Genomic DNA, 20,390 nt, shown 5'->3' with positions numbered 1-20,390 from the left:
TGGTGGAGTGGCTGGCGTGGTAACAGACGTGAGGAAAAAGCAAGTAGACTTGAGGGGACGGGTTTGGGGGTGGGAGGAGGCAGGGGGTCAGAGACAAGGAAACTGAAGCAAAGGGAAGCAGAAGCCATGCTCAGACGGTGATCCAGAGAGAAGAGGAGACGGCCTCAGCCAGGAAAGGGGGTCAAAGTCAGCGGCAGAAACAGTAGCAGGGAAAGGAAAAGTTGACAGATGGCAGGAGCCTGAGACAGGCTGCGCAAGATAGGGTCGGACACCCAGAGAGAGAGACACATAAATGGACAGAGAGGGACTCAGAGAGAGGCAGACCAGAAGGAAGAGGCCTGGAGACACAGGAGCAGCCAGGCAGGGAGGGAGGGAGACAGACGTCGCCCAGCCAGACGGAGACTGAGACCCAGAGGGAGAGACCAGCGCACGGACGGACCAGAAGGCTGCAGAGAAGGCGAGGGAGGAGAAGTGTCGAGGCGGGGAGTGGCGGGAAGCGGCGGGCGCGGGCGGGCGCAGCGGAGCGGGCGCGGCGCCGGGAGCGGGCTCGTAAAAGCCGCGTCGAGCGGGGAAATTGCCGCCAGAATCGCTGAGCTCCACAAAACGCCGCCCGCGCGGGCCGCCGCCGAGCCCGCTCCAATCTCCAGCCTCATCGCCGCGCGGGCTGGTTATGCATTTAAATGTTATTTAATTGGATTGCGGAGGAGCTGGGGGCCAGAGCGGCCCCCGCCCCCGCCCCGCACGCTCTGCGCGCCAGGGCGGCTCGCCTCCTCTGCAAATCTGTTTTCCAAGTCACAGATTGCAGCACACCCTCCCCACACGCTCCCCCACCCCGAAGGCTCCCCTTCGAGTCCGGGCTCCTTCTTCTGTTCCCTCCCCACCCCTAAACAGAGCCAGAGGACACTCTGAAAGACACGAGACCCCTAAAAGCCGCGAAAACATAGAGGCTACACAAAAATACCACTCACACAAAGACAGCAGCAAAAATGGGTGGCCCTCAATTACACAAATGTCCATCTGAAAGAATAAAGTAAAATCTAAAAATGTAGAGATAAAAAACGATCTCATCAATTACAAAAGTACACAAATACACTGGAGACTCACACCCCTTGGAATGGTACTTACAAAGTGACACTACCTAACACAGGAACAAAATGGTGCTAACTCAGTGACTCACAGGGTGACACACAGACCTTCCCTAAAGCTGGATAAGGAGCAAAACACATTCACTTTCATGCTCCGAGCACAGCCAGCACCGGGATGGCTCCACTGTTTGGCCTTCCAGGGTTCCAAAGCAAAACTCTTCCCTCAAAGACATCTTGTTCTTCACTGGGCCACAGCAAAAAGTATCACCAATGAGGTTTTGAGAGAAAACTAACTGCATTAGTCAGCAAGTTCCTAAAAACTGAACAACAACAAAAAAAAAGCCAAAATTACAAGTAGGCTGGAGGGCAGACCAAGAAAGCCTTCCTAAGAAGACAGAAAGTGAGAGATCCCAAGAAGTGAGACTGAGCATTTGTATGAGGTTGGACTTCACCCCATCAACTGTAATAGGAGACCTATTTTTGCAGCTGAGATAAAGAGTTAGCACCATCAAGGTAGATGGAAGGACAGAATGACCTGCAAAGGCACGTCCTCCACGCACTTGCAACCAGCAGACAGTAAGCTGCTGGCCTGGAATGATCAGGGTCAAGCTGCTTCAATTAATGAAAATGGAAATGGCAACCTGGCTTGGCACAGGCCACCATGGAAGACTATTCTGGGCTCTCGGCCATCCCCTCTGCAAGCCCGGCCTAGAGACTGACAGGATGTATGGGCAGAAGACCGGGCAAGAAGACACGCAGGAAAATTCTACTGCGGTTGTTTTGTTTGTTCTGTTCTGTTTTTGAGTGAGTGAGAGTCAAAATAAGGAGGGAGAGAATGCTTCCCTAAATACATTATAATTCAACCTTGACTGGTAAGCTTGGGCCAGCCTGGCATTAGAGCTTCTGAAGAAAAAAGCAATTCATCTTCCCCCAGAGCAATTTTTACATCACCTGGTGGTCATAGCTGGGAAGTTTATCCATGTGTCTAACCTCAATGTCTCGTGCTCCAATTGAAGTTATTTACTTCTTTGGGGCACTAGAAAAAATGTGTGTAGAAAACAGCTGCTCTGTATGCTCCTAAGTAAAAATTATTCAAAAGGGAACATTTAGTCTGGGATAGGCCATAATCTCTCTCTCCCCTCCTTCCATTCCACTAGTAGTTTCTCTGCCCCAGCTATGGCCAGGCTGCATTTCTAGTCTTTTCTGATCTAGTACTTAGACCCTCCCTGACACAATATATTTTCCATCCTAGAAGTTAACAGACAAGAAATTTATTCTGAGAGAAGTTTCACTTCCTATCTCCATAGTGTCACACTCAACCCTGGGTGCCTGCCTAATTCCTGGCCTCCGAGCCCCTCATCCCATCTCCTCGACCCTTGCAGTGGGGGTTGAGAAATTCTTGGACATATCCGACATAGTAGTCCCTCTTTCAAATATTCACTTTATGGAGATGGTAAGATTTGGCAAGTGATGGGATGAGAAATCTCCAATATCACTGCCCTCTCTCAAAGGCACACACACCTCCTACTCAAACTCTGAGAGCTCATCACTTCCTCATCCAGTGTGCCCAGGGCACTCAGTTTATAACTTGTTCACAACATGCTTTCAGTTTGATTTATACTATAATTATATGCCTACATCTTCCAGCACTAGACAGTGAACAACATGAGGGCAAAGAATCATCTAATTCGCCTCTGTCACTCCTGCGGCGCCTAGTACGGAGAGTGACACACAGCAGACGTCGATAAATGTTTATTGAATTGAAAAAGGAAAGTGAGAAACCGCACACCAGACTCTACCTTCCTCTAAGCCATTCTGTTTCAGGAAGGAGGGAAAAAAGTGGTAAGATATTCTCTGGCCTGGTATGATGGCTCACACCTGTGATTCTAGTACTCTGGGAAGCTGAGGCGAATGGATCACTTGAGCTCACAAGTTCAAGACCAGCCTGAGCAAGGTGAGATTCCTGTCGCTACTAAAAATGAAAAAGTGAGGCAAGAGGATCACTTGAGCCCAAGAGTTGGAGGTTGCTGTGAGCTATGATGCCACAGCACTCTACCTAGGATAATAAAGTGAAACTGTCTCAAAAAAAAAAAAGAGGGGTGGTACCTGTGGCTCAGTGGGTAGGGCGCCAGCCCCATATACGGAGGGTGGCCTGTTCAAACCTGGCCCTGGCTAAACTGCAACAAAAAATAGCTGGGCGTTGTGGCGGGCACCTGTAGTCCCAGCTTCTTGGGAGGCTGAGGCAAGAGAATCGCCTAAGCCCAGGAGTTGGAGGTTGCTGTGAGCTGTGTGATGCCACAGCACTCTACCAAGGGTGACAGAGTGAGACTCTTGTCTCTAAAAAAAAAAAGAATATTCTCTTTCTTCCCCAACATATTCCACCTCTCAGAATCTTGAAAGTGCCCTCACTCCAAGCACAGCTTGGGTCTCTATCAAGTTGAGTTTGTGTGTGTTGGGGTGGGACTTTAAAACGTCCATTGCTGGCTTGGTGCCTGTAGCACAGTGGTTACGGCACCAGCAACATACACAGAGGCTGGCAGGTTCAAACCCAGCTAACTGAAACAAAAAAAAAAAATAGCTGGGTGTAAAGCAGAAAGAGGGACGGAGGGACGGGGTGGGGCCTTGGTGTGTGTCACACTTTATGGGGGCAAGACATGATTGCAAGAGGGACTTTACCTAACAATTGCAATCAGTGTAACCTGGCTTATTGTACCCTCAATGAATCCCCAACAATAAAAAAAAAATAGCTGGGTGTTTTGGTGTGCACCTGTAGTCCCTGCTACTTGGGAGGCTGAGGCAAGAGAATCGCTTAAGTCCAAGAGTTTGAGGTTGCTGTGAGCTGTGATGCCACAGCACTCTATTGAGGGCGACATAGTGAGACTCTGTCTCAAAAAAAAAAAACTCCATTGCTCCTCTGAATCAGAATTTGAATCACCATTACTGTGCAAAAGCAACAGACTCCAGAGAAACTGATATTCCTGGATAAGTACATTGGGGTGGCTCTCCCCAAAGAGATTTATGCGTTACTTGCGTGGTCGTCCTAACACTTTGTGCCAGGTGTACGCTTACATACTGAGGAAGGGAAGATAAGAGCCCTCTCCTTGCCTTCAAGGTACTCAGGATAATCCTGCCTTAACCTTGGCTGTATTTCAGGACACAGAGATTTTGTTAAAGACAGATGTAAGGACGCTCTTCAAACCTTGCAAATCGAAATCTCTTGAAGTGGAGCTTAGACACTTGAATTTTTTAAATCTCCACAGGGTAGTCCTGATTCACAGGCAGGATTGTAAGCCACTGATCTCTAGATCAGTGCTGTCCAATAGAACTTTCTGTGATAACGGAAACGTTCCATGTCTGCTAGCCACGTGTGGGTACTGAGCACTTGAAATAAGGGTAGTGAGCTAAGGAATTTAATTTTTTTTTTTTACTTAATTTTGACTAATTGAAACTAAAACAGCCACACAAGGATAATAGCTACTGTATTGGTCTGCAAAACTCTAAATGACCCCAAATTATTTCAATTTGCCTTTAGAATACTTTTCACGATACTATTTGTAAGTTCTAAGTTTCCATTTGCTCCCGCTCAGGAGAAACACTGAGCTTCCTTTCCCTAACGACACTTTCACTTGCACAGAAGAAGCTACTCTAGGGGCAGCGCCTGTGGCTCCAGGAGTAGGGCACCAGCCCCATATGCCAGAGGTGGCGGGTTCAAACCCAGCCCTGGCCAAAAACTGCAACAACCAAAAAAAAAAGAAGCTACTCTAGGATGAATTGGGGGTAAAGGCCAGTCGGGTGGGATTAAGTCCCATCAGGTAGCTATGCCTCTAGACCAGATTCCATTCCTCCAATCTAGAAAAAAGGCACTACTAAGTTTGTTTGAGGCTGACATTGGGGGAGGACAAAAAAGGCAGTGACATGATTATGGGTGCTGAAAAATTATGTTGACTGAAAAATTCACATGTTGAAACTCTAACATGACTGTAGTTGAAAGTAGGGCCTTTAAAGAGGTACTGAGTCTGCTTGGGGAGGCCAAAATAAATACATAAATAAGTAGGTACTTGGGGCTAAATCAAATCAGAAGGGCAGGGCCCCAATCCAACATGACTGGCGTCCTTCTAAGCAAGAGAAACCAGAAAGGTGCATACGCCTGTGGCTCAAAGGAGTAGAGCCCTGGCCCCATATGCTGGAAGTGGCGGGTTCAAACCCAGCCCTGGCCAAAAACTGCAAAAAAAAAAAAAAAAAAGAAAGAAAGAAAGAAAGGTGCTCACGTCTTTAATTAATTTAACTTAATGAAGTGAAGTAAAATATTTCAAGGCCATGGGAAGACACAGACAAGAAAGCAGCTGTCAGGCGGCGCCTGTAGCTCAGTGGGTAGGGCGCCAGCCCCATATACTGAGGGTGGCGGGTTCAAACCATGGCCCTGGCCAAACTGCAAAAAAAAAAAATAGCCAGGCGTTGTGATGGGTGCCTGTAGTACCAGCTACTTGGGAGGCTGAGGCAAGAGCTATGATGCCACAGCACTCTTCCAAGGGCAATAAAGTGAGACTCTGTCTCAAAAAAAAAGAAAGAAAGAAAGCCGCTGTCCAGTGGCCCTGTGGCTCAGTGGGTAGAGTCCTGGCCCCATGTACCGAGGGTGGCGGGTTCAAACCCAGCCCCGGCCAAACTGCAACAAAAAATAGCCGGGCGTTGTGGCGGGTGCCTGTAGTCCCAGCTACTCGGGAGGCTGAGGCAAAAGAATCACCTAAACCCAGGAGCTGGAGGTTACTGTGAGCTGTGATGCTATAGCACTCTACTGAGGGCGACATAGTGAGGCTCTATCTAAGAAAGAAAGGGAAGGAAAGAAGGAAGGGAGGGAGGGAGGGAAGGAGGAAGGAGCTGTGTGCAAGCCAAGGAGAGATCCTCAGGGAAAAACCTGCCTTGAGTCTGGACTTCCAGGCCCCAGAACTGTGAAAAACTAAATTTGTTGTTTAAGCCACCCAAAATATGGTAGTTTTGTTATGGCAGCCTTATACAGTGCCCTTGGGAAAAGGCAGGCCCGGGACCCTCGTAAGCCCCTCCCTGATAAGACGCACCTCAGGAACTGAGGACACAGCCCAACTAGAAGCCAGACCCGGCAGTGACTCTGCCATACCCAGGCCTTCAAGTCACCGTCCTACTCACTGCTGTCCAAGCACCTCTGTATGTGACCAAGACCCCAACTGTACGTTTTTTACCCATAATTGTCCTCTTTGTAAGCGAATCCCCTCCCTTCCCATTCCTTTCCCTGTTGCACCCACACCACCTCCTCTATGGCTGGCCCTTGTTCTCCTTCTGTGGGTTTCTACCTCTTGTTGGGTGTTTTCTGTGCATCTTGTTTCCCCCACTGAGCTTTAAATTCTCCAAGATTATTTTAGCAATCAAGACCCTTCGCAAGGTAGCCTCAACTTACCTCTCCAGCTTTTTCACCCAACTTGATACTCCTCGAGCATATAACAATGCTGTTCTCTAAGTTCCCCCAAACCTTCCCCCCCAAGCCAATCTTTCTGCCACCCACATAGTCCTCAGCTCTTATTTTGAGCAGAAAAGAGGTTTGTGTGGCAGTGCCTGTAGCTCAGTCGGCAGGGCACCAGCCACATACACCAAGGGTGGCAGGTTCGAATCCAGCCCAGGCCCACCAAACAACGACAACTACAACCAAAAATAGCAGGGCATTGTGGCGGGCGCCTATAGTCCCAGCTACTGGGAGGCTGAGGCAAGAGAATCACTTAAGCCCAAGAGTTGGAGGTTATTGTTAGCTGTGACGCCATGGCACTCTACCCAGGACAACATCTTGAGACTCTGTCTCACAAAAAAAAAAAAAAAAAAAAAGAGGTTGGTAGATTACTTGTAATTATCCTACAGTTTCAAAAGAGAAAAACATAGGGCGGCACCTGTGGCTCAGTGAGTAGGGTGCTGGCCCCATATACCAAGGGTGGCAGGTTCAAACCCAGCCCCAACCAAACAACAACAAAAAAAATAGCTGGGCGTTGTGGCAGGTTCCTGTAGTCCCAGCTACTCTGAAGGCTGAAGCAAGAGAATCACTTAAGCCCAAGAGCTGAAGGTTGCTGTGAGCTGTGATGCCACAGCACTCTACCCGAGGGCAACAAAGTGAGACTCTGTCTCTAAAAAAAAAGAAATAGAGAGAAAATCATAAATATGAACTTACTTGACTTTATTATCTATTTTAGGTTACATAAAACAAAATGTTTTTTATTTTTGTTCATAATTTGCTTTTTGAGACAGAGCCTCACTTTGTTGCCCTTGGTAGAGTGCCATGGCACCATAGTTTACAGTAACCTCAAACTCTTGGGCACAAGAGATTCTCTTTCCTCAGCCTCCCAAGGATCTGGGACTACAGGTACCTGCCACAACACCCAGCTATTTTTTTCTATTTTTAGTAGAGATGGGGTCTCAGTCTTTTTTTTTTTTTTTTTTTTTTTTTTTTGTAGAGACAGAGTCTCACTGTACCGCCCTCGGGTAGAGTGCCGTGGCGTCACACGGCTCACAGCAACCTCTTAACCCTTGGGCTTACGCGATTCTCTTGCCTCAGCCTCCGGAGCAGCTGGGACTACAGGCGCCCGCCACAACGTCCGGCTATTTTTTGGTTGCAGTTTGGCCGGGGCTGGGTTTGAACCCGCCACCCTCGGCATATGGGGCCGGCGCCCTACTCACTGAGCCACAGGCGCCGCCCGGGGTCTCAGTTTTGCTCAGGCTGGTCTTGAACACCTGAGCTCAGGCAATCCACCCACCTCAGCCTCCCATAGTGCTAGGATTATAGGCGGGAACCACGATGCCCAGCCTTCATAATTTTTTTGAATGTGATATTTCTGGAAGCCATGTCCATGATGAAGTCCAGGCTTCCTCTTGCATGGCTCACAGTAGAAAATGGTCTCTCTCCTTCCACCTTTCTCACTTCTTCTGGGGCAAACAATGCAATCTTTTGTTGATTTTTTTCATTTTGCATTATAAAATGCACCATTCCATTTAGCCTTTCCTGTATCAGAAGATGGTTTTCCAGTCTTTTTTGAATTTCTGTTTCTCACATAGCTCACAAGCTGTGATGAGGATTCTCCTGTAAGAAAGGTGTGTTTGGCTCAGCACCTGTGGCTCAAGCAGCTAAGGTGCCAGCCACATACACCTGAGCTGGCGGGTTCGAATCCAGCCCGGGCCCACCAAACAACGACAGCTGCAACCAAAAATTAGCCAGTCATTGTGGCGGGCACCTGTAGTCCCAGCTACTTGGGAGGCGGAGGCAGGAGAATCACTTGAGCCCAGGAGTTGGAGGTTGCTGTGAGCTGTGATGCTATGGCACTCTACTCTACCTGGGGGGTGACAGCTTGAGGCTTTGTCTCCAAAAAAAACAAAAAAAAAAGGTGTGTCTGCACTTTTTGTCCACTCTCCTTCTTACCTAATGAACAAAGGATGTAGCTGTTCACAACTGCAACGTCCCTCAGCCACAAGAATTTTTTCCACCATTTGTAGGACCTCCTTGTATAACATCCACAGTACCGACTAGCTCTGCCCACTCTTCCCATAAACTTTGTGTATTCCAAAATAACTGCTGGCTGTTTCTTCCTATAGCCAGTGATCAGCTATGCTTGAGGACCAAGGAATGTACTCAGTATTACCACCAACCTCTTATCATGGAATGAGAGGTATATCATTTTCTGATCACATTGTTAGGCACATAATTCACCTTTCTCCTTTTGTTTCTAGGGCATATAATTCATATTCCTGAGATTTCTTCTTCTTCTTATCACTTGGAAAACCCTTCCTAGAAGCCATATTTATTCCTGTTATATGGATTTTCATTTTATGCAATTCCCCAGCTCCGGATGTCTTCGAACTTAGGAGCAGAAGGAATAGGAAAATCATTACACGGGAAGAGGTTAGACACAGGATCAACAAGGGTTTCAAGGCCGCCTAAAATACCATGTCTTCCAAAGAGCTTTCCCTGACTCTCTCAGCTAAATAGATAACAGAACAATGGCTTCTTTCTCTGTGCAATTATTCCACAGTGCCTAGTCCAGTGCTCTGCACTCACAGCTCACTTAGCACTGTAGCACTGACAACAGAGAGGAAAAGGGGTCTAGGCGTGTCAAAGTACAATATTGTCATGCAATTCTCATGCCAACTACCTAGGGTTAGTGCACACTCTACAGGTTTAAGAGCACAGCCCCCAACAAGAATTTCAGATGCCAGTCACAGCCTGGGGATCCCCAGGTCACCTGCACTTCTGACCAACTGGCTACAAATTCAGGGATTCCCACAACCCTCTCAGATTCAGTAACTTGCTAGAATGACTAGAAACACAGAAGTCAGAAAAACACTTTACTTATGATCAGAGTTTTATTATAAAGGATACAAATCAGGACCAGCCAATGCAATGTAAAGTGTGTGTGTCCCAAATACAGACCTTTGCCCATAGAATCAGGACAGGTCGCCCTACCAGCATATTGACGTGTTCACCAACAGGAAGGTGACCAAAACCTCAATGTCAAGTTATCAGTTTCAGGCAGCGCCTGTGGCTCAGTGAGTAGGGCACCAGCCCCATATACGGAGGGTGGCAGGTTCAAACCTGGCCCCGGCCAAACTGCAACAAAAAAATAGCCAGAGTCCCAGCTACTTGGGAGGCTGAGGCAAGAGAATTGGCTAAGCCCAAGAGCTGGAGGTTGCTGTGAGGTGTGAGGCCATGGCACTCTACCGAGGGCGACAAAGTGAGACTCTGTCTCTAAAAAAAAAAAGTTATCAGTTTCAATATGTAGGCATGATTGATTAAAATCATGGGCCACGTGGTTGAACTCAATCTCTAGCCCCTCTTCCCTCCTTAGAGATCAAGCTGCTATCACTCAGCTCAAAGTCTTACCATACAGTTGATCTTGCTGGGATGGTCAGCTTCCGTCTTTAATCAAATCATAGCATAAACTCAAGGGTAGTCTGAGATCAAATTTGAATATAAACTTAGATATGGTTTGAGGTCAAATCTCAACATAAATTCAGGTATAGTTTGAGGGACCCACCATAAATAAGACAGACACTTCTAACATTTGAGAAATTCTAAGCATTTAGTTTCCCTCTCAGTAACTGAAGACAAAGGCTAGGCAAATTCTTTTTTTTTTTTTGAGACAAGAGTCTCATTTTGCCGCCCTTGGTAGAGTGACGTGGCGTCAGCAACCTCCAGCTCTTGGGCTTAGGCGATTCTCTTGCCTCAGCCTCCCGAGGAGCTGGGACTACAGGTGCCCACCACAACATCTGGCTCTTTTTGTTTTGTTTTGTTTTGCAGTTTGTCCAGGGCCGGGATCAAACCCGCCAGCTTGGGTATGTGGGGCCAGCGCCCTACTCACTGAACCACAGGCACCACCCCAGGAAATTCTTTTTTATACAGTGAAGGAGAGGGTTTGTACTAAAAATCTTTTTTTTTTTTTTTTTTTTGAGACAGTCTCACTTGGTTACCCTTGGTAGAGTGCCATGGCATCACAGCTCACAGCAACCTCAAACTCTTGGGCTTTGGTGATTCTCTTGCCTCGGCCTCCCAAGTAGCTGGAACTTCAGGCGCCCACCGCAACACTCAGCTGTTTTTTTGTTGCAGTTGTCATTGCTGTTCAGCTGGCCTGGGCCGGGTTCAAACCCGCCAGCCTGGGTGTATGTGGCCTGTGCCCTACCCACTGAACTACGGGTACCACCCTAAAAATCTTATTTTGAAAACAAAGATGGCCTGTGTCCTAGGACACGGGAAGTAGACCAAATGTTCCTCCTTAATGTGTTCTGTTCTGCTCCCAACTTGGTTCACTTTCCTAGTCTTTGCCAAAGGGGCACCCAACCAGCCATTTAGCAAACATAAAAGTTAGCTACCAGGTACCCATCCGCTCCAGGTACCCATCACCTGCTCCTCACAGCGCCACTGAGTATCATACAAGTTACTGAGTAGCCCCCCAATAGAGGCCATGTGGCTTTGGTAAGGCAATTAAGTATCTGTTACATCTTTAACCCAGCTGCCCAAGAGAACCTTTGCAAAAAATGAAGAGGTAAGAAAGGGGAATATCTACTACTTCCCACCCTGATATGTGGGAGGGGGGAATAAAAGTACCAAGACAAAAGTGTTTAGGAGCTTTTAATGCTTAAACTGAAAAAATTGCAAGCTGTGTTTTCATAGCCACTGGTCCATGGTCCCATCTCTGGCAGGGCAAGAATTTGTTCCTCCACCCTGGCCACAGGTGGAAGCCCAAACTCCCCCTAGCAAAGTCTTCAGAGTGCAGGGGGGGCTCCCCTTGTAGTGCTGTGCAGTGAGTCCCCAAACCAGAGGCAAGAATGCAAGAAGAGTATGTAAATAGCAGCCGTGCGCCAGGCCTGTGCAAGGCGCTTGCCAGTGTTATCTCGGTTAATCCTCACACCTACCTCAGGAGTAGGCATCCCCTACTTGTGAGGAGGAATCCTGAGGCTAACCAATTGTCCATCAGGAAGTTCACAAGTCCATCAAAGCTGAGATGAAAATCCAGGTCTTATCAGGACAGGAGCAGTGGCTCACGTCTGCAATTCCAGCACTTGGGAGGCCAAGGCAGATGGATTGCCTGAGCTCACAAGTTTAAGACCAGCCTCAGCAAGAGCAAGACCCCGTCTCGGAAAAAAAAAAAAAAAAAATGGCTGGGCGTTGTGGCGGGTGCCCGTAGTCCCAGCTACTTGGGAGGCTGAGGCAAAAGAATTTCTTTAAGCCCAAGAGTTTGAGGTTGCTGTGTGCTATGATGCCACAGCACTCTACTGCGGGCGACAAAACAAGACTATCTCAAAATGAAAAAAAAAAAGAAAGAAAATCCAGGTCTTCTATCCTTCCCATTCCACAACGCTGAATTCTCCGTCTGGTCCAGCCCTGGCTTCCCATAATCAGTTCCATCTTAACATCATGTCCTATGCTTTGTCCTGACCCTGAGAGGAGGAGTCAGCAGCAGGACGCTGTTCTGTAAGGATGGTAAGGATCTTGGCATGGTATTTCATCTGAAACAGCAAATATGACCTTAGAAGTCACTGTTTGGGTCACTCTCCGCTGAATAGTTTCCCAAGGAAATGATGAGGTAGAGCAGTCTGCAAGTGCCACAAAGCCCCCCTTCTGATTCTCTGTGGAATGAGATATCACAAAGGGTGGTATGATGCTCAAAGGGTGGTGAAAAAAGCAAGGATCAGGAGGGTGAACTGGAGTAGTGTCAAAACCGCCACGGCAGGTTGGTAGACAGTCAACAGATCAGAGAGCATGTTTCCCAGCCACCAGGGAGCCCAAGAGGACCTTTTGGCTCTAGTCCAGGGAGTGTTTTGTCTTCTGCTTGCGCAAAAATGACCTGGAGACCTTGAACATGTCCTATGCCTGGCCCCAGGGGTTCTCATTTTGATAGCAGGGACAGCAGCCCCAACTCATTCAGTCTCTCCTTGGCCAATGCCTCCCAACCCTTGTTGGCCTGTGGGTTACGGGGAGAGGGGTGCAGCAGCCCCTCCACCTGGACCTCTGGCATTAGCCCTGAGAGAGCCCGCCGTGCCCGCTGCTCTGCTAGTCGCCCCACTCCCACCACCAGCCGCACCCCCAGCAGCTGCACCTGCCGGCAAAGGGCCGCATCACAGATCCCAAGAAGCTGTTCTCTCTGCTTGGCAGGCAGCTCGGCAGGGGTGAGGTTGCGCCCACTGGGAGTCAGGAATAGCAGTGGACACAGATTGTGGACAAAGCAGTGACGGAAGAAGACCTCAGGTTGTCCACAAAGGTTCTGGAAAAAGCCCCAGAATCGGGCACCGCTCACTTCTGACTGTGGGCACTCCAGTCCTAGCACTGGTCGTTTAGGGTGCTCTTGGGGAGGAGTCAGCACAGGCCCCCCAATGCCCAACCAGTCCCGGACCATGCTCACTTCCCCAAAGGGCACCTGTAAGGAAGGAGAGAAACATGAGTTTTCAGACCCAAGACCTGACTCCTGGGCTCTGGATCAACTGACCCCTTTCCACCTTCAGTGAGGATCCAGCCTGGACATCCCAGGACCCTGCCCTTCCACCTGAGACAAGAATTCCTGGCTCTGTGGTTTGAGCCTGTCCATCTTTCTCCAGTGTTTCATTGTGGACAGTGGTCCAGAAGAATCTACCCTGTTTCCCCGAAAATAAGACCTACTTACAGGAAAGATAAGACGTCCCCTGAAAATAAGACCTAGCGCATCTTTGGAAGCACACCTTAAAATAAGACACTGTCTTATTTTCAGGGAAACAGAGTATTTGTTTGCCTCTATCCTCACTAGCCTTTGGGACCAAGTACAGGAAATACACGAAGATATCTGGCCCTACACAGGGTTTGATGGTTAGTATTAAGGACAGACAGATGGTCCTGAGACAGAACAGCAGCCAGAACTAGAGGGACAAGGGCAGGGCTGACCACTGCTCTCTGGGTGCCCTCTCAGCCCCAGGCCTCAGGCTGTCATTTCCATCAATCATTATTGATCACCTTTCATCACCCAGTCAGAGTCAATAAAAGCGATTGAGTCTCCTGCCCTGAAGCCTCTTCCCCTCTCTCACCTGCCAAGCACCCCCACTGAGGGTCGGTCACTCATCCTGAGCTCTGAAAGGAAAGCCAGCAGGTCCTGGAGCCTGGCTCTGGTTTGAACCTCTCCTTAGCTAAGAAACAGAATCAAGGCTGCCAGAATGCCCTGCATCTCATATACGCCCATCCCTGTCAACCAGGATCCAAGGTCCCAGCAGTCCCAGTCCCTCTTCTGACCCCAACCACTCTCTAGGGACAGGGGAGATCCAGCAAGGTAAGGTACAGATGGAACTGGCGGAAGGGCTCTCAGAGGCAATTAGTGGACAGCTCACAGGGAAAACGGAACTACCATTAATGTTCTTGGTTAATTATGGGTAGAGAGGCTGGGAGAGTATCTGAGGCCACAGGAGCCAGTGTGTGTGTTGGGAGAGGCTGGGGCAGGGGGACCCATGCATGTCCACAGCCACACACATGCTCCTCCTCATCACACCCAGCCAAGCATCCACCTTGGAACCTCACACTCTAGAGAGGCCAAGTCCTTTACCCCAGTCTGGGCCATGCCAAAAGGTCCCGGGTTCATCCCCAGGAAGAGCACTTGCTTGGGGCCCTGGCAGTAGCGAGTCACATAGCTGCGATGTGGCTCCCACGCATACTCCACAGGATTGTAGATGATGCCCACTGGCTCTGAAAACTGCAGCTCGCTCAGCTCAGCGTTGAGCCGAAGCTCCTCCTCCAAGAAGCCCTCAGCCAAGCTTCGAAGGCAGGCTGAGGGCTCCATTGAGGTACTAGGAGCTCATGGAGGGCCACCGGTAGGAAAGCCTGGGGCACAGCCATGCGTTGTCACCTGGAAAAAAGACAGATGTCTCATGAGCCTTCAGCCACAGAGTGGGAGGGACTTATGCTGGCCAGAGCCCCTGGTTCTGGAGGGACCCTAAGAGAGCACACCAGTCATCTACCAACTGCCAAGTAAGTCTGAGCTCATCTCAGTTCTTGATAAGGAAGGGTCCTTGCCCTTCCCACTTCAAATATACTTGCTCTTCATATATCACCTGTAGAGAATAAGCCATAACCACCACACACACACACACACACACACACACACACACACACTCTCCAACTCCAAACCTCCTTCCCCATCAGGCATAGGTCTGAGTCACTAGTTCCTAGGCCATGCTGGGCACATGGTAGGTAGTAGGTTCTCCATAAACCTTTACTGGTGGCATCCATTCAACATATTTAATGCCATTCTTAATAATTAAAAAAAAAGAGGGTGGCGCCTGTGGCTCAGTGGGTAAGGGCGCCAGCCCCATATACCGAGGGTGGTGGGTTCAAACCCGGCCCCGGCCAAACTGCAACAACAACAACAACAAAAAAAAAAAACAGCCAGGGGCGGCACCTGTGGCTCAGTGAGTAGGGCGCTGGCCCCATATGCCGAGGGTGGCAGGTTCAGACCCAGCCCCGGCCAAACTGCAACAAAAAAATAGCCGGGCGTTGTGGGCGGGCGCCTGTAGTCCCAGCTGCTCCAGAGGCTGAGGCAAGAGAATCGCGTAAGCCCAGGAGTTAGAGGTTGCTGTGAGCCGTGTGACGCCATGGTACAGTGAGACTCTGTCTCTACAAAAAAAACAGCCAGGCGTTGTGGTGGGTTCCTGTAGTCCCAGCTACTTGGGAGGCTGAGGCAGAGAATCGCCTAAGCCCAGGAGTTGGAGGTTGCTGTGGGCTGTGTGACGGCCACGGCTCTACCGAGGGCAATAAAGTGAGACCCTGTCTCTACAAAAAAAAAAAAAAAAAAGAAGAAAAAGAATGAGTAGGACACTTACCAGATTCAGAATAGACTCTAAGAAGCTATGCAACCATGGGTAGAGGTTTCCTCAACCCCAGGTTTCCTCATCCAAATACTAAGAATAATACCCACTTCATAATGTTGATATAAAAATGGATGGAATGAGATGCTATGTGCCATGAGGGGAAGAAGAGAGGAACAGGAAAAGGGAAGAAATGGGAGAGGAAGTGAAGAGGAAGTAGAGGAAGTAGAAAGGAAAGGGAGAGAGACGAGGAGGAGGAAAAGGGGGGAGTGGGCACATGACAGCACGCTTTGTAAACTGCAAGAGCCATTCCTTCTCACTACTCCCACACGTACCAAGTGTTCCAGCCTGACCATTCCACTGACTTTCAAAATGCCTTTCCTATTTCTTTTTTTTTGTAGAGACAGAGTCTCACTTTATGGCCCTCGGTAGAGTGCTGTGGCCTCACACAGCTCACAACAACCTCCAACTCCTGGGCTTAGGCGGTTCTCTTGCCTCAGCCTCCAGAGTAGCTGGGACTACAGGTGCCCGCCACAACACCCAGCTATTTTTTTGTTGCAGTTTGGCCGGGGCCAGGTTTGAACTCACGACCCTCGGTATATGAGGCCGGCGCACAAACCACTGAGCCACAGGTGCTGCCCCAAGACCCTGGCTCTTATTAAGTACTCAGCAAACACCTGCTCAACACTGTCTCTTTTTTTTTTGAGATAGTCTTACTTTGTCACCCTTGGGAGAGTGCAGTGGTGTGTCATAGCTCAGCAACCTCAAACTCGTGAGCACAAGTGATCCTCCTGCATCAGCCTTCCAAGTAGCTGGGACTACAGGCACCTACCATAACACCCTGCTATTTTTAGAGATGAGGTTTCACTCTTGCTCAGACTGGTCTCAAACTCTGGAGCTCAAGCAATCCACCTGCCTCGGCCTCCCAGAGTGCTAGGATTACAGGTATGTCCCCCGCCCTCCCCACTTCTTTTTCAATCTTATTTAAGTTCTACCAAGGAGCCATTCATGATGGATTCCTCTACACTTCTATAATCTGAGTTTTCTCAAGGTTCAACTGCCCACTTTGCACTCTTCTTGGTTTCCAGGGCTTGCCAGGCTTTGAGTGGGTTTTCATCACATTTGAGCCTTCCATGGGGCACGGACCATTATTGTTCCTCCCTCTCAATCACCTGCCCAGGTCAAGAATGAACTCTTCCCCTAGATGGGACCTCAAGATTGACACAACAGTTTAATCAATTAAACTAGTCTCTAACCCTAGCCTAGGGGAAGTGGGAAAGAAAAAAATAAATTCAAGGCCAAACTTAGGAAGTCATTCCCCAGACTGATCTCAGAAGTCTTTACCCAATCTGTCCAGGAGGCTACCTAAGACCAACTGGGCTCATAAGACAGCCAGAAGGAAGATGTGAAGAGCTCAAACATTTCAAGGAACCTTGTTTTGCATCACATCAAGTAGTATCAACATTAGCAGATTGGCTACTCCAGTTCCAGGATCTCTCTCAAGTTTTAAGTTAGGTCTACTTCTGACACTTAGAGACCTGGGCTGGAGACAGCAAGGTTAGGGGGTATAAGAATGACCAGGTCTTACTTTCGGTGTTCCAGAATTTGAAAGCCTGATCTGACAGCAAGAGCTACAGGCTAGAAGTCAAGTGATTTGAATTCTAGTCCCAGTTTCATCTCTAAGAAGATTCTCTTGAGCAAGTTATTTAACTCTTCTCTTCATGAAAATCACATATTCCGGGCCTGGCATGGTGGCTCATGCCTGTAATCCTAGCACTCTGGGAGGCAGAGACAGGTGGATTGCCTGAGCTAATGGGTTCGAGACCAGCCTGAGCAAGAGTGAGACCCCATCTCTAAAAATAGCTGGGCATTGTGGCGGGCATCTATAGTCCCAGCTACTTGGGAGGCTGACGCAAGAGAATCACTTGAGCCCAAGAGTTTGAGGTTGCCGTGAGCTGTGACACCACCACACTCTACCAAGTTGACAAAGTGAGACTCTGTCTCAAAAAAAAAAAAAAAAGAAAAGAAAAGAAAAGGGGGGCACCTCTGGCTCAGTGAGTAGGGCGCCGGCCCCATATGCTGAGGGTGGCGGGTTCAAACCCGGCCCCGGCCAAACTGCAACAAAAAAAAAATAGCCGGGCGTTGTGGCGGGCGCCTGTAGTCCCAGCTGCTCGGGAGGCTGAGGCAAGAGAATCGCATAAGCCCAAGAGATAGAGGTTGCTGTGAGCCGTGTGACACCATGGCACTCTACCCGAGGGCGGTACAGTGAGACTCTGTCTCTACAAAAAAAATAAAAAGAAAAGAAAAGAAAATCACATATTCCATCCAACCTACTATCAGTTGTTAACTCTTCAATATTTATGAGTCTGTTGGTGGGGAAGAAATCCAAAATGAATAAAATGTAGGCCAAGCTTTCAGTAAGGTGGTAAACTGCTGTGAAAGCACTGATAAACAACTAACTGTAGTACAATGTACTTTGAACTTTAATATCCAAATACTACCGGAGCCCAAAGGAGGGAGTTGGAAGTTCTATCTAACTAAAGCCACCAAAAGCAAGAGGCTTAAGAAGTGTAGATACTTAATAAAACAGTATCATACTATATTGAGCACAAAGGCAGCAGAGTGTGACCTAGAGGTGTGGCCAACAAGGCCAGACTTCAGACTGATGTCAGACTTACCTGACATCAAATCCAGTAAGTGAAAGAACAGAAAACACTCTACCCACTCCCTTGTCTCTTGCAGACATAAAAAAAAAAAAAATTTAAGGCCAGCGAGGTGGCTCACACCTGTAAACCTAGAGCTCTGGGAGGCCGAGTTGGGTGGATTGCCTGAGCTCACAGCTTCCAGACCAGCCTGACCCAGAGCGAGACCCAGTCTCTGAAAATAGGCAGGCGTTGTGACGGGTGCCTGTAGTCCTAGCTACTCAGGAGGCTGAGGAAAGAGAACTGCTTGAGCCCAAAGAGTTTGAGGTTGCTGTGAGGTGTGATGGCAAAGCACTCTACAGAGGGCGACAAATTAAGACTCTGTCCAAAAAAAAATTTTTTTTCTTAAGTGGCTCAGTGGGTAGGACGCCAGCCCCATAGACCGAGGGTGGCGGGTTCGAGCCCGGCCCCAGCCAAACTGCAACAGAAGATAGCCGGGCGTTCTGGCAGGCGCCTGTAGTCCCAGCTACTCGGGAGGCTGAGGCAGAGAATCGCCTAAGCCCAGGAGTTGGAGGTTGCTGTGAGCTGTGACGCTACGGCCTCTACCGGGTGCGATATAGTGAAACTCTTTCTCTTTAAAAAAAAAAAAAACAACAAAAAACAAAGTCTCACACTGTCACCCAGGCTGGAATGCAGTGGCGCGATCATAGCTAACTATAACCACTCGGCCTCAGGGGATCCTCCTGTCTTGACCTCCCAAAGCACTGGAATTATAGGCGTGAGCCACCGCGCCCAGCCAATAAGAAAATCCTTGAACTAGTTCTACGTACTTAAAAAGACCATTCCATCTCTTCTCCTGGGTCGGAGTGGGTGGAAGACTAAGGCCCCACTGCGCGCGCTGGCTCCGCCCAATGGGAAAGCCGGGATCCGCAGGCCTCCCGAGCGGCTCCGCCGGGCAGGCTATTCCCGCACGGGTCCAGGCCCACTCGGACCAAGGGGTCCACACACAGCCACCCTGACTACACGCTCGGGTCGGCCCCGAGAGCCCTGGGAACCCTCAGTTCGTCCCCGAAAACCCAGCTTCCCAGGATCCAACTTCCTCACCTGGTCCAGATCCCCATCTTGCTTCCGGTTCCTTTCCCCACCCCCGGAGCGAGGGCAGTGGGAGTCGTAGTCTCCATTATCCAAGAAAGGAGATTGGCGTGTCTGGGGCCACTTCCGCCGGAAATGCTTAAAACCCCGGAAGGCGCTGTGAGTTCACGCTAAGTGATGCTGGGAGTTGTAGTTTGTTTTTCCATCAGGGTAAAATAAAGAAGTCTGTAGAAGTGAGAGGCCAGGCTCGGTAAGGACCCGGAAAATTCTATGTTCTAGCCCTAATGCATATTGCCCTTACAAAAGTTCATTTTACAGCACCTCTCCCAAAGAGATTGCCTATCAGGAGGCCCCAAGCATTACCAATCCCTCCCCGACCTGAAGGTAAGACCATTTAATTCTAGAGAGTTAAAAACCTGCTGAAGAGAACCTTCTTAGGAATGAAACTGGGAGTGCCCCAAGTATGAGAGACCTCTCCTTTGTAGCCCTTCAAGGGCCATTACAGCAAATACTACATTCATGAAGGCACTTCTGACATCTCCCAACAACCCTTTATCAAAAACATCGCTAATTACTGTCCAAACCCGTCTCCACAGCGTCACCATTTTGACTTCTCTCCCTCCTCTACTAGTCAGGATTCTCCAAAGAAACAGAAAAAACAGGGTATCCACTTAGCTATCTATTATAGGACAAGATTTATTATGGGAATTAGCTCACAGGATTGTGGAGGCTGAGAAGTCCCACAATCTGCTGATCTTCTGTATGTAAACTGGAGAAACAGGAAAGCAGGTGATGTAATTTAGTCCCAGTGCAAAGGGGGGGAGCTTGCTGGTATGAGTCCCAGAGCCTGAAGGACCAGAACTCCAATGTCTGAGAGTAGATAGATGTGCCAGCTCACGAAAAGACAGAGAGAGAATTGTACTTCTTTACATTTTTGTCCTTCTTTGGGCCCTCAAGGGATTATATGATGCTCACCCACATTGGTGAGGATGATACTCTTAACTCAGTATATCAATTCGAATGCTAAACTCTTCCAGAACACCCTCATAGACACATCCAGAAATAATGTTTTACAAGCTATCTGGGTGTGCCTTAGTCCACTCAAGTGGAGACATAAAATTAACCATCAAATCTTTCATACTTCTGGATCTTTCCCTTCAAATACTCTATCCAGGAAGCCTTCCCTGACCAATCCTAAATTCATGACTGCACTTAACAGTCCATTCCTCCACCCTACTCCACCCCAAAACCT

At 48.8% G+C, this 20,390-nt stretch overlaps 1 protein-coding gene across 5 annotated transcripts; it reads right to left on the bottom strand.

The window, feature by feature from the left end:
• Positions 1-10,272: 10,272 nt before the first annotated feature.
• SMUG1 (single-strand-selective monofunctional uracil-DNA glycosylase 1) lies at positions 10,273-19,270 on the bottom strand. 5 transcript variants are annotated; one of them, XM_053556765.1, is made up of 3 exons: positions 14,147-14,286; positions 13,638-13,736; positions 10,274-13,000 (listed from the first exon to the last, which is right to left on the bottom strand). In XM_053556765.1, the coding sequence occupies exon 3, from the start codon at positions 12,977-12,979 to the stop codon at positions 12,473-12,475; it is 507 nt and encodes a 168-aa protein (XP_053412740.1). In that variant the 5' UTR covers positions 12,980-13,000; positions 13,638-13,736; positions 14,147-14,286; the 3' UTR covers positions 10,274-12,472. The 5 variants fall into 5 exon arrangements, with proteins under 5 accessions (XP_053412743.1, XP_053412740.1, XP_053412741.1 ...); XM_053556763.1 differs by lacking the exon at positions 13,638-13,736 and adding an exon at positions 19,151-19,270 and having other exon boundaries at positions 10,281-13,000; positions 14,147-14,446; XM_053556764.1 differs by lacking the exon at positions 13,638-13,736 and adding an exon at positions 18,877-19,140 and having other exon boundaries at positions 10,281-13,000; positions 14,147-14,446.
• Between the last annotated feature and the right edge of the window lie 1,120 nt (positions 19,271-20,390).

This window comes from Nycticebus coucang, chromosome 12 (genome assembly GCF_027406575.1).
Source record: "Nycticebus coucang isolate mNycCou1 chromosome 12, mNycCou1.pri, whole genome shotgun sequence".
In the NCBI taxonomy this organism is placed as follows: Eukaryota; Metazoa; Chordata; class Mammalia; order Primates; family Lorisidae; genus Nycticebus; species Nycticebus coucang.
This window is presented reverse-complemented; position numbering and strand designations above follow the sequence as displayed.

Coding starts and splice junctions, on each gene's coding strand:
- SMUG1 (XM_053556763.1), bottom strand. CDS start 14,380: ATGGAGCCCTCAGCCTGCCTTCGAAGCTTGGCTGAGGGCTTCTTGGAG. Junction 13,001..14,146: donor TTGGCATGGCCCAGACTGGG/GTAAAGGACTTG, acceptor CCTTCCTTACAG/GTGCCCTTTGGGGAAGTGAG.